Source organism: Lotus japonicus, chromosome 5, assembly GCF_012489685.1.
Source record: "Lotus japonicus ecotype B-129 chromosome 5, LjGifu_v1.2".
NCBI lineage: Eukaryota > Viridiplantae > Streptophyta > Magnoliopsida > Fabales > Fabaceae > Lotus > Lotus japonicus.
In genome coordinates this window covers 50160865-50172885 of record NC_080045.1, presented here as the reverse complement: position 1 = coordinate 50172885, position 12021 = coordinate 50160865, and the positions used below count along the sequence as shown (strand labels likewise).

At 36.3% G+C, this 12021-nt stretch overlaps 1 protein-coding gene across 1 annotated transcript; it reads left to right on the top strand.

The window, feature by feature from the left end:
* Window positions 1–1015: 1015 nt before the first annotated feature.
* Window positions 1016–10505, top strand: LOC130716922 (putative lysine-specific demethylase JMJ16). Its single transcript, XM_057566973.1, has 13 exons — window positions 1016–1287; window positions 2010–2086; window positions 2183–2555; window positions 2677–2748; window positions 3439–3516; window positions 3638–4147; window positions 4255–4479; window positions 4904–5065; window positions 5402–5770; window positions 6858–8283; window positions 8381–8484; window positions 9001–9198; window positions 9806–10505. The coding sequence occupies exons 3-13, from the start codon at window positions 2223–2225 to the stop codon at window positions 10100–10102; spliced, it is 3774 nt and encodes a 1257-aa protein (XP_057422956.1). The 5' UTR covers window positions 1016–1287; window positions 2010–2086; window positions 2183–2222; the 3' UTR covers window positions 10103–10505.
* The last annotated feature ends 1516 nt before the right edge of the window (window positions 10506–12021 follow it).

Genomic DNA, 12021 nt, shown 5'->3' with positions numbered 1-12021 from the left:
TCAAAAAAAAAAGAATCCTTCAATAGGATCATCTCTAGATTTGGATTTGGTTGATTATCAACCCGAAGAATTGAATGAGGAGAGTGAGCACTAACTTTAGCTAACCAATTCGCCGCCGCATTAAAATCACAGTGGATGAGATTCAAAGTAATCATCCAATCCTTCATAAAAAGCTGCTCATGTTCATAAGCACATAATGCGTTGTGTGGAATCTTATATTATCCTCATCCTCCAAAATAGCAATTAGATCAACACAAATCCACCTCACAGATACCTTCTTTAACCCACGACTCCAAGCAAGGTTAACCAATCACGAAGAACACACACTTCATAAAAGAAAGGGTCACATGTCTCAGTAAAGCTAAGAAAACCTGCAAGTCACTTACCTTTGCTGTCAATACAATAGTAAGACCCCCACCTCCCGAAAACTTCCATTTGATCCGAGCTTCACAAAATTTGTTGGATGAGGAAACCAAAGGCCGCTTAGTAAGCCATCATCCATATATTGCATAATAAACTCAAAATAGTTTATTCAAAGGTAAGAGTTAATTCATAAATTAATGAGCGAATTATAAAAATAAGCTAAAATAAGTAAGCCAAAAGTTATTTTCATAAAATTATCGAATCACTTCCGTGAACGCTTATATCATAAATGAATTCAGATAAGCTATTCCAAACGCAAATTAAATTCACATATCTTCCACATTTACAACCCATTGATTTCACTACTACCTTTCCCATCAAACTGCCTTTGACTTTGTGAATAATCATCAAAAATAAAACGTGTAGATATATATTTTGATTATTTCCCCTCTTAGTAAGTTACTAGTATTTATTTTCAATTTTCAATTTATGTACACTTGTCAATTTTAACAAGGTCCACACATATAAAAGGCCTAGCCATCAAGCCGATAAGCCAACACGGGAAGCAACTGAAAACCCGAAAATATCCTTGGGCTCAATTCACTTGACACACATGCACTATCAAGTTTCAAACAAAAAAAAAATAGAAAAAAAACCCAAAAGAAGAAAGAAAAAAAACGCTTACACATAGAGGATGCAGATTTATCTATGTTTCTTCGTGTTAATCTTGTTCTTCCTCAAATTTCTTAGGGTTTGTGAAATTTCCAGTTACTCTCCAATTCTTCACGCTCCTCGTTCTCACCACAATTCTACTACAGGATTTTGAATTTATGCTTTTCCTTTTGACGGATTCACCATTGTTTCAACACAAAAATTTTCCTGTTTCAATCCATGCAGTAGAACTTCACAATTCATCACGATAGGGTATGATCTTCCGTTTTTTGTTAGGATTTTAGCTAATTACCGTTAATTTGCTTAATTATAGTAAGATTGACTAAGGAATTATCATTATCCATTATCTTAATTTAATTACTAGTATTGTTATTGTTAATCAATTGATTAATTAATTTAATTTTTTTGCATGATTTATGTTAACTTAACAATTCCAGATAATATTGTTGTAGTGAGTCTAGATTATTAGGTACGTAGAAATTTTTCGAAAACTGGATCTTTTAGGTTTTTTTTTATGGGATCTGTTAGTGGTTGCTGGATTTGTTTTAGGTTTTTATCTTGTGATCTGGTTGTTGAAATATGATGGAGTAGGGATTTGGTACACCTGAGGAAGGGTGAAGAATTTTTTTCGAAGGGAGATTAGTGAGAAGAGATAACGAATGTTGATCATCGCGAGCAGTTAAATGGCACGCACTTTTACTTTGAGCTTGGTCCTTTATTAGCTAGTTCTACTTGATTAAACATGAATATCATCAACGAAGAAGATATTGAAGTTTAATATGCATTTTTTTGTTCTGATATGTCGCTTCGTCGAATGATTGCGAAGAAAAAATAATTTTACTCGGACAAGAGTAAGGAACTAAGGATAATAATTTTGACTAAATAGAAACTAGTGTGTAATATTTAGATACTATGTTGCATGCAATGTGCTACATTATCTGAGCTGACTGTCTTTGTTCGTTGTGACATTTCAGATTGGTGCTTTCCAGCTATTTATGAAGTTTTACAAACTCTATCCATCTTTCAATTCATAAGTAAACTTCTTATCAAAGTAAGTTTAATAAAACATAGAATAGATGTTCGTTTTTGTTTTTCTGCGCGCGTGCGTGTAGATTATGGCATTATCCTGATTTCTTGATTCATACAGGGAAGACAAATCTGAGACATTATTACTCATTGCCTTTTGCATGAGGTTAAAGTTAATGATGGGGACTGAGCTTATGAGAATAAGTGTAAAAGATGATAATGATGACTATCCATCAGTCCCACCAGGTTTTGAATCATATACATCTTTCTCACTGAAGAGAGTAGAAGGCAATGAGAAACAAGATGATAAGAATATGACCAGTTGTTCAGCCTCTACAAGTGCTTCTGAACCTCAGTCAACTCAGGTGGAAAATGATGGTCAAGTTGGTGGTACTAAAAAGATTTCCAGATCCCTTCGACGAAGACCTTGGATTAACCATGGACATTATGAGAACAATTCAGAGGAAGACTCTGATTGTGAGCGGCTTGATCAAGTCAGTCTAGTCTTATCTTGGTTCATTTTTGTTTGGATGTCTTGATTTTTAAGTGTTATGATTGTTCCTAAATGTATACCTGCACTAATGGTTAGCGTCTTACATATGAATATCAATGCAGAGTTTATCCTCAAGACCTTGTCTTCCTAAGGGAGTTATCCGTGGATGTCCAGATTGCAGTAATTGCCAAAAGGTGGGGATGCATCAGATGAGAAAGGTCTTATTGTGAGAGTGAAAGATTGAAAGTTATTTAATGGTCACGTGACCACTTAAAGTTGTCATGTGACTTAATGTTTAATCTTGATTGATGTTTTAATCTTGATTGATGTGTTAATCTTGACCATCTATAACAGTCATGATTAATACCTTTCATTGGCTTATTGGCATCATGAATTAATGAATATACTCTGACCTGTCATGTCCTCTCTCTCCTATATCCGTATATCGTTGTTATTTCTATAACTAGTATTATTATATTAATATAGACATACAGTAATGATGATATTTACATCAGTGTTGGTAATCGCGGTTCGCGGAAAGCCAAAAATCCACTACTTCAAGCCCTCATAGCAGAAAATAGCGGCGGAAAATAGCGGTGAGCCCACAGAGCGCTACGCTACAGCGCCGCTATAACTGCTATTTGACAATGCTGATATACATTGCCAAGTTTTATGAGTTGAGATGTACCCTTAATGTTAAAACTTAAGTGCCTTGGTAGACCTTGACATCTAATGAACTGTGTATTGTAATAATGACAACAGAGTGGAAGGGGTAATTTTATCATATATTATAGAGGTTACTTAATCCTAAGTTAGTAAAAAGGGCTCTTCTGTTATTGTGCAACTTTTTGCATGATGAGTAATTGACTTGAAGTTTCTTGCAGGTTGTTGCCGGATGGCGACCAGAAGATCCTCATAGGCCAAATCTCGATGATGCTCCTGTTTTCTATCCCACTGAAGAGGTCTTGTTCATTTCTTGTGGCGCATTTGAATTCACTTCTGTCCCTGTCATTGATATGTTTACTTCTACAAGTTAGCTTTATTGTGGAATCAAATCTTTGTCTTGTGTGAATATTTTTCTAGGAGTTTCAAGATACTTTGAAATATATATCAAGCATTCGCTCCAAAGCTGAACCTTATGGAATTTGTCGCATTGTTCCCCCGTCGTCTTGGAGACCCCCTTGTCCTCTCAAGGAACAAAGCATATGGGAGGGCTCTAAATTCGCTACCCGTGTTCAGAGGATTGACAAACTTCAGAATCGTGGGTCGGGTAGAAAAATGCCAAAGATTCAAAGTAATATGAAACGGAAAAGAAGAAGATGCACAAGAATGGGAGTGGATAATGGCACTAAAACAGGACCTAATGAGGTATTTTGTGAAGCTGAAAGGTTTGGGTTTGAACCTGGTCCAGAATTTACGCTGGAAACATTTCAGAGATATGCAGATGATTTCAAGATCAAATACTTCAGAAATGAAAATCTATCTCAGTTGGGTGCTAATACTACAATTTTAAATGGTAACTCGGAGCCGTCTGTCGAGAACATTGAGGGTGAATATTGGCGGATGGTCGAGAGTCCTACTGAAGAAATTGAGGTCAGTTTATGTATAATCTCATTACGTTGCTAATTCATGAAATTATTGCCTATTCATTGCCATTTGTACGCCCCCCTCATTACATTTTGTTTTGTATATACCTCTAGGTGCTTTACGGAGCTGATCTGGAAACTGGGGTTTTTGGCAGTGGTTTTCCTAGCAAGTCTACTTACGTTGGTTCTGCTTCACATGAACAGTACATAACATCTGGCTGGAATTTAAATAACTTTGCAAGGCTACCTGGATCTCTTCTCTCTTATGAAACCAGTGATATATCTGGTGTTCTGGTGCCATGGTTGTATATAGGAATGTGTTTTTCCTCTTTTTGTTGGGTATGGACAACATATTTCCCTTGCTTTGTAGCATGCATTTCATTAATTTTTCATGCAATTCATGCTTAAAAGTTATAACCATTACAATTATACATATCTTTGTTAGCATGCCTTGCATATATTGTTGTTTATAGGAGCCTATGCATGTCCTGGTGTGTACTCTATTTGTATGTTTTCTCCATATAGATTGTTGTTTCTTCATTTTCCCTTAAGGGTGGGAGGGGATTTTATGGTTATTTGTGAGAATTTGGTAACTCGTGTAGTTGACATCTTTTGCCCTGATTTTCTTAGTAAACAACTACATCAAAACTATTTGTTGTTTGTTGAGTCTCATTTATTGAAGTTGTGTATGTGCACGTCCATGTGAGAGAGATTGCTTAGCTAGCATTTTCAGTTGTTAATTGTGGTTTAATTGTGGATGCAGCATGTGGAAGATCACCATTTATATTCATTGAATTACATGCATTGGGGTGCTCCAAAAATGTGGTATGGCGTCCCTGGAAAAGATGCTTGCAAACTGGAAGAGGCCATGAGAAAGCATTTACCAGAACTTTTTGAAAGCCAACCTGATTTGCTTCATAAGCTGGTAAGAGTTTTCTGCCACTGTACAAATGTTAATTGGTCCCGATGTTGCAAATGGAGATCACATGTTTGTATCTTCCTTCATTTCCTATTCCTTACCCTCTTCTTAATCCTCTTGCTTTTATCTTCTAGATAGAGGTAACTAGCAAGATTAAAATTTATGTTGTGTTCTCACTGGCTGGGGTGAAGTTCTACCTTTTTTACCTCTCCAGTCCTCTCTTCATTTCACCTAACTGTCCATTTTCTGTTAATGAGCATAAAAATGGCTATGTTGGATGATCATGTTTCTTTCTTGGAACATTATGAATCTAATGCTTGAATTTCTAACTTTTGCTTGCAGGTCACTCAGCTTTCTCCTTCTATTCTTAAGTCTAAAGGAGTACCAGTTTATAGATGTGTTCAAAACCCTGGGGAATTTGTTCTGACATTTCCGCGAGCCTACCACTCTGGGTTCAATTGCGGCTTCAACTGTGCTGAGGCTGTTAATGTAGCTCCAGTTGACTGGCTACCCCATGGGCATATTGCTATAGATCTGTATCGGGAGCAAGGGCGTAAGACTTCTATATCCCATGATAAGCTGTTGCTTGGGGCTTCTAGGGATGCAGTACAAGCCCAATGGGAGCTCAATTTGCTGAAGAAAAACACTTCGTGTAATCTACAATGGAAAGGTTTTTGTGGAAAGGATGGCCTGCTGGCAAAAGCACTCAAGGTAAATTCTGCATTTCCATATAATAAGTATAAAGGATAGTGTTTATGATTTTGTATTTAAATTCATGTTGTGAGCATATTAATGGAATTTGGTGCTAAGTGGTTTTATTTGAGCCACCATATAAGGCATATTATTTGTCTAAGCGTATGTTTGGATTAATGAAAAGGGGTGGAATGGAGTATGTTAGGACCCAATTTCAAGGTATGGGACTTGAGCCCCACATTGGAAGTATGGGATTCTAATGTGGGGTTTATAAGGCCTTGGGCTCTCCAACTACAACAGCTAGCTTTTGTGGTGTGGTTCTCCTAAGGTTCTTATCAGAGTAGAATTGGAAGAATTTATACTTCAGTTCAGGATTTGATGGCAAAATGTTAATTCCATGCCGTCAAGCAATAGGAGGATATTGTTCAGAACTTCAGATACTATATTCATTTCTTTTTTTTTTTTGTATGGCCTCTTGATTTTTTTATTATATCTGAACTGATTTATGGTGTCATTTCTCTTTCCAATTTCACTATGTCCATTTGGAAATCATTCAATGTTGGTTGGCATGCTTTTACTGCAGGTAATTTAGAGGCCACAACCTGTGTTTGTCATCCAACCTTATTATGTTTCACTTGTTTTCCGTTGAGTGTCACAAATCCCCAACTTTTAGCAAAGGGTTCCTTTTGTTTACTGGCTGACACCTAACTTCAATACAATAACAAGTAAAGCCTTTTGGTGGAAGAACATATTTCAACTCACTAATATTTTAACTAAGTTATGGAAATTTTTTTCAATTTGCTGATTATTTGAGGATTTTGTTTTAATATCAAACTTCATACGGAATAACAAACACTATCTGTCAATTTCAACTTCAAAGTAATTGAATTGATCCTTCTGATTTATAAGTGGCCCTCCACCTAACCCTGCGAAGAAAGTAATAGAAGGTTAAAACTTCAAATATTAATCAAAATTAAATGCTGAATGACGTTTTGTCGCTTATGCTTTGTGAATCCAACTTCTATGAAGATACACTGCTGGTGCCCTTTTATTGAATTTTAATGTCAGTAATCTCTCCCTAATTGTCTTATCTTTTCTTTCCTAGACACGTGTTGGGGTGGAAAAAGTAAAAAGGGAATTTCTCTGCGGTTCTTCGCGAGCATTAAAAATGGAGAGTAGTTTTGATGCTATAAGTGAAAGGGAATGCAGCATTTGCTTTTTTGATTTACACCTATCTGCAGCTGGTTGTCGCTGTTCCCCTGATAGATATGCTTGCTTGGATCATGCAAAGCATTTATGTTCTTGCTCTTTGGATTCTAAATTTTTCCTCTTCCGCTATGATATTAGTGAGCTAAATATTCTTGTTGAAGCATTGGAAGGAAAGTTAAGTGCAGTGTACAGATGGGCAAAATTAGATCTTGGGCTGGCACTAACTTCTTATGTCTCAGCAGACAAGGAAACAATACTTAAGGAATGGAGATTTCATTCATCCAACTCATCTTCCAGGGCCAGTGCGAATAAAGAGGTGACTTTGGATCCATCAAAGAAATTTACTAAAGATTCTCAATTGATAATTGTTCCAATAAAGGATAAAGCAAATTCAGCAAATAGCAAGGATCGGAGCTATCTTCAACAAAGGAAACCAGTAGTACTTGCCTTGTCTCCTTATAGTCACATGAAAGAAAAGTTAACTTTCAATAGCTCAAAACCTGCATGTGAGATGGATAATAGTGAGATCTGTGTTAATAAAGGAGAGTCTGTGAGTTGCGGATCCAATCCAACTACTGTTTGTGAATTGTCTCAAGAGGATTCATCATATGCTTTATCTCTGTCTCAAGCTCAACATGGAGGTGAGAAAAGTTCACTTTACAAACGTAACAGTATTATACTTAGTGATGACAAAGATGTTGAAATGAAGATGCTGGATTCAGATAGAAGGAAGGAACTTCCTCATATGCTTGCAGGTTCTAGAAATAAAGCCAGTCCATGTAACAATGAAGATACAAACTTGACCCTCGCAGTGACAGATGTAGTCAGGAGTGAAAAGGACACTATTACATTGCCCTGTGAAGATATGAGTTCAGGTTCAACTCAGCTTTTGCATGTGAAACAAGAATCTCTTGAACGGAGAGAAGGGCCAGGTCCAGCTTCTACGCCAGTAGATCTTTCTTTTCATATAGGCCTTACTAGTGCAGAATCAGTTAGAAATATTCCAGCTTCTTCAACAGCAGGGGGTAGCAATCATTGTTTGGAAAGTTTGGATATTTGTCCTAACAGACAACATTCTGGCACTGCCAAGGTGAAGAATGAGGATAATGAAGAAAAGTTTGGAGGATGTGCCACTTCTAATGTAGCAGATAATGCAAGAGCTGTTAATGAAAATGTCTCTTGCAGTGTAAACAACCACCGTCAGAAAGGTCCTCGTATTGCAAAGGTTGTACGGCGTATCAACTGCAATGTCGAACCTTTGGAGTTTGGAGTTGTGCTTTCTGGAAAGTCTTGGTGCAGCAGTAAGGCTATATTTCCAAAAGGTATCTATACTTATATATAATCAATTGCAGCTTGTATGTCAATTTTTAATTGGATATGTAGACTGCGTATTTATATAAATTAAATTTATTTCTGCAGGGTTTAGAAGCCGTGTTAGATACATAAATATCGTAGATCCATCGAGTATGTGTTACTATATTTCAGAAATTCTTGATGCTGGACGTGGTTGGCCTCTATTTATGGTACTTTCACCTTTTTAATTTTAACTGCAGGCTTTTGTCGTGCATTTGGTCTTACAATGTGTGCTTTTTGTATTTCTTGAAAAGGCCTTTCATTTTTCTGTTGTAAAGTTGTTGATGCGCTGTGAATTTAAATTTCCTTTGTTGCTAATATCTTGCTGAGTTTTACCCCTTATTATGTGGGCAAAAAAGTAGGATTGAAGATTCTTGGCTCATCTACTTTTCACTTCATGACTGTACTGTAGGTTTAAGGCAAAGTTTGTATTTTCCGAATACATTAATGTTATTGAGAATCATTGTCCTGTGAGACGGATATGGTTTTAACCGCCGGCCATTCTAGGCAGCTAATTTAAAATTGCAGTCATGAAGAAAATGTGAAACATGCTTGTAATTGGGTGTACTTGTTTCCTGGTTTTTTTCAGATCAAAAGTGATATTTTAAAACTTTTTAGGTGTTAGCTGTATATGTTTGAGAATTACTTTGGACATTGAAATAACTAAATCTTATTTTTCGCATCAGGTTTCCTTGGAAAGTTGTCCAAATGAGGTCTTCTTTCATGTATCAGCTATAAGATGCTGGGAACTGGTAAGAGACAGAGTGAATCAAGAGATCACAAAGCAACATAAACTTGGAAGAAAGGGTCTTCCTCCTTTACAGCCTCCAGGCAGCCTTGATGGTTTTGCGATGTTTGGCTTTTCTTCACCAGCAATAGTTCAGGTAATTTTGTTGATCAAAACTCATTCACAATTCAAAGTGCTTCATGTGAGTATGACATGGGCTGAAAGGAAATCCTATTCCAATTCGTGTTTCTACCCTCCTTCCATGAACAAATATATAGTATTTAAGTTTACAACTGAATTTTTTTTAGCACTTTCGTGACTAATGTAACTTTGATTTTAAGATTAAATTATATGTTCTTTGTAGTTATTAGAATTTAGGTTAGGCCTAACTCTACCTCAAAAGCACTTAGGGGTGAGGGTTGCTCAACCCTTTATAAACACTTATTTGAAAATCCTTATACAGTTGATTCCAAAGTCAAAATTATTTGTGTGAACCTTGTGAGTAGCTTTTGGGTGCTAGAATTAATTCTGAGAAAAGAGAAGTTGATCCAAACATACTATTAATTTTGTTTGAATGGTTGATGAAAACAAATAAAATTAAATCATTTGGCCTTCATATTTTTTTAGCCGGGTTTTAGGGCTGTAAACTTCTTTCTGATTTTTCAACCAAGTTGTTAGCATTTGTAAAATGTCGTATTTGATTTTCTTTTCTTGGACATAGTTTTAATAGCTCTCATGATATTATTTATCCGCTTTCTCACCAGGCTATTGAGGCACTGGATCAAAGTCGAGTTTGTAACGAATATTGGGATTCCCGGCCCTACTCCCGGCCTCAAGGGCAGATTTCACAAGCTTGCCAAACCAATTCAAATGGTGGAAATGACCAAGGGCTTCACGCGCCCGTTGAAGCTGCTGCAGTGCTAAGGAGCCTGTTTAAAAAGGCCAATGCAGAAGAATTGAATTCTTTGTACAGCATTCTTACTGACAATAAGCTAGCCGCTGACCGGACCCTAATTGCACAACTTCTCAATGAAGAGATTCACAAATCCCGACAGCCCTAGGTGATTGATTATTTGGATGAAATTGTTCATACCCCTAACCTTTTCTTTACATGTAAATTGTAGTTTCTCAGAGGTTGCACATGCAATTTCATGCAACCTTAATCTTTGGGGTTTTCACCTGAATGGAGGTTATAGAGAAAGGAGAAAAATAAAATAAATATAGAAAGAAGGGAAAAGAAAACCTACTTCCCTTCAAAATTTTTGCTTATTTTAAGACTTAAATTTAGAGGGAGCGGGGATAGAAAGTTATCAAGTGTCACTTAGGCCCTCGTTTGAAACTCTGAGAGGATTCCAGCCCTTATAAATTGATTTCGGTTAATACTTTGTACACAGTGTTTGAAACAGCAATTAGGTGAGTGTTTAGATTTGATTAATTGCTTTAGGAAATAGCTCTTTACTCAAATGAAGCTGTTTTCTTTACATGTTTGGGCTAAAGTATAAAAAATTGTTGATTATTTTTTCAATATCATGCCCACTTTTTTTTCTACACATTTTGATTATTGCCCATCAATCAAATAATTTTACTTTTTCATTGCTGTAAGCATGGGGGGGTTTTTTTTTTGATAGGCTGCTGTAATTATGGGTATGGAGAGATAGATCTTCATTATAACTAGGGTAATGAGTGCTTGGTTACACGTTTGTCAGCCTCATAATCAATTCACTAGAACCATTTTTAGGTGGTTACATAAATGTTTGATAATTGATTTAGAAATTGTAGTTTAGTTTCAAAGTCAAAGTTTGCCGAGAAACTAAAGAGTAGCTTTTGCGGTAGACACAATTATGTAAATTTCATATATGGGTTTCACAATATACACAATAAGAATCACTTTTTCTATGTTGTATTTTAGTACAATCACTTAAGTTTCAACTCACTCCGCTATATTATGATAATCACATTTACAAAAATCAAACATGATGACGGAATCACGCACATAGTCGGTTCCCTAGACTAATTGTGTGAATATATATATACATACGTGTTAGGCAGTGAGATTTGTGTTACTGTGAGCGGATGGTCGGTGCAACTGTGGAGAGCGACATAGGAAAAAGGAAATTTTGAGATGGTAGAGAGAGTATTTTTGTCATTGTACTACTTAGTGTAGCACAACTAAGTGATCAAGCCTTCGCTTAAGATAATAGAGAGAAAAAGTGATATGATAGGTGATTTAATAGAAAAAAAAAAATTGAGATAAGAAGCTGAGAAATTTAACATTGACTAGAGATATGACTAAATAAGTGTTTAAAAAAGGTAGAGCAACCCTCACCCCTAAGCTAGTTTTTGGGTCGAGTTACGTTTAACTCGAATTATATTATGGTATTAGAGTTCATTTTAGATCTGTTTGTTGGAGATTTAAGTCACCGTAGATGTTCATTTTTGCTATTTCCACATTCCAGATGCCCAATCATGGGCGTGAAGTGTGTGGTGAAAAATCTCACATTGATTAGAGTTATTGCCAAATAAGTGTTTAGAAAAGGTAGAGCAACCCTCACTCCTAGGCTAGATTTTGGGGTAGAGTTAGGTTTAACTCAAATCTTATTGTGGTATTATAATTCATTTAGATCCACTTATTGGAGAGCACCACATAAACTGGCCTACAGATGTTCATTCTTGTAAATTTCATACTCTAGATGTTCAACCCTAGGTGTGAGGGTGTGATGAAAAGTGTTGTTCCTTTGTTATAGTTGTCTACATTTTAGCTAATGTGCGTCAAGATGTCGGACAAGATGTTGTAACATCGTGCTGTGACATTTGTCCCTGGAAACGTATTGTGTACTTGGCAGGTTATTGTGAAGTTTTGGATTGATTACGCGGTAATCAAGTTAGGGTTGTTATGGAATCTTCTGTGCGCAGTCAAGGAATATATCAAGTGTAATCAAACCCGATTCAAGGGGGTTTGATTTGGAGTTATTTGTGAAAG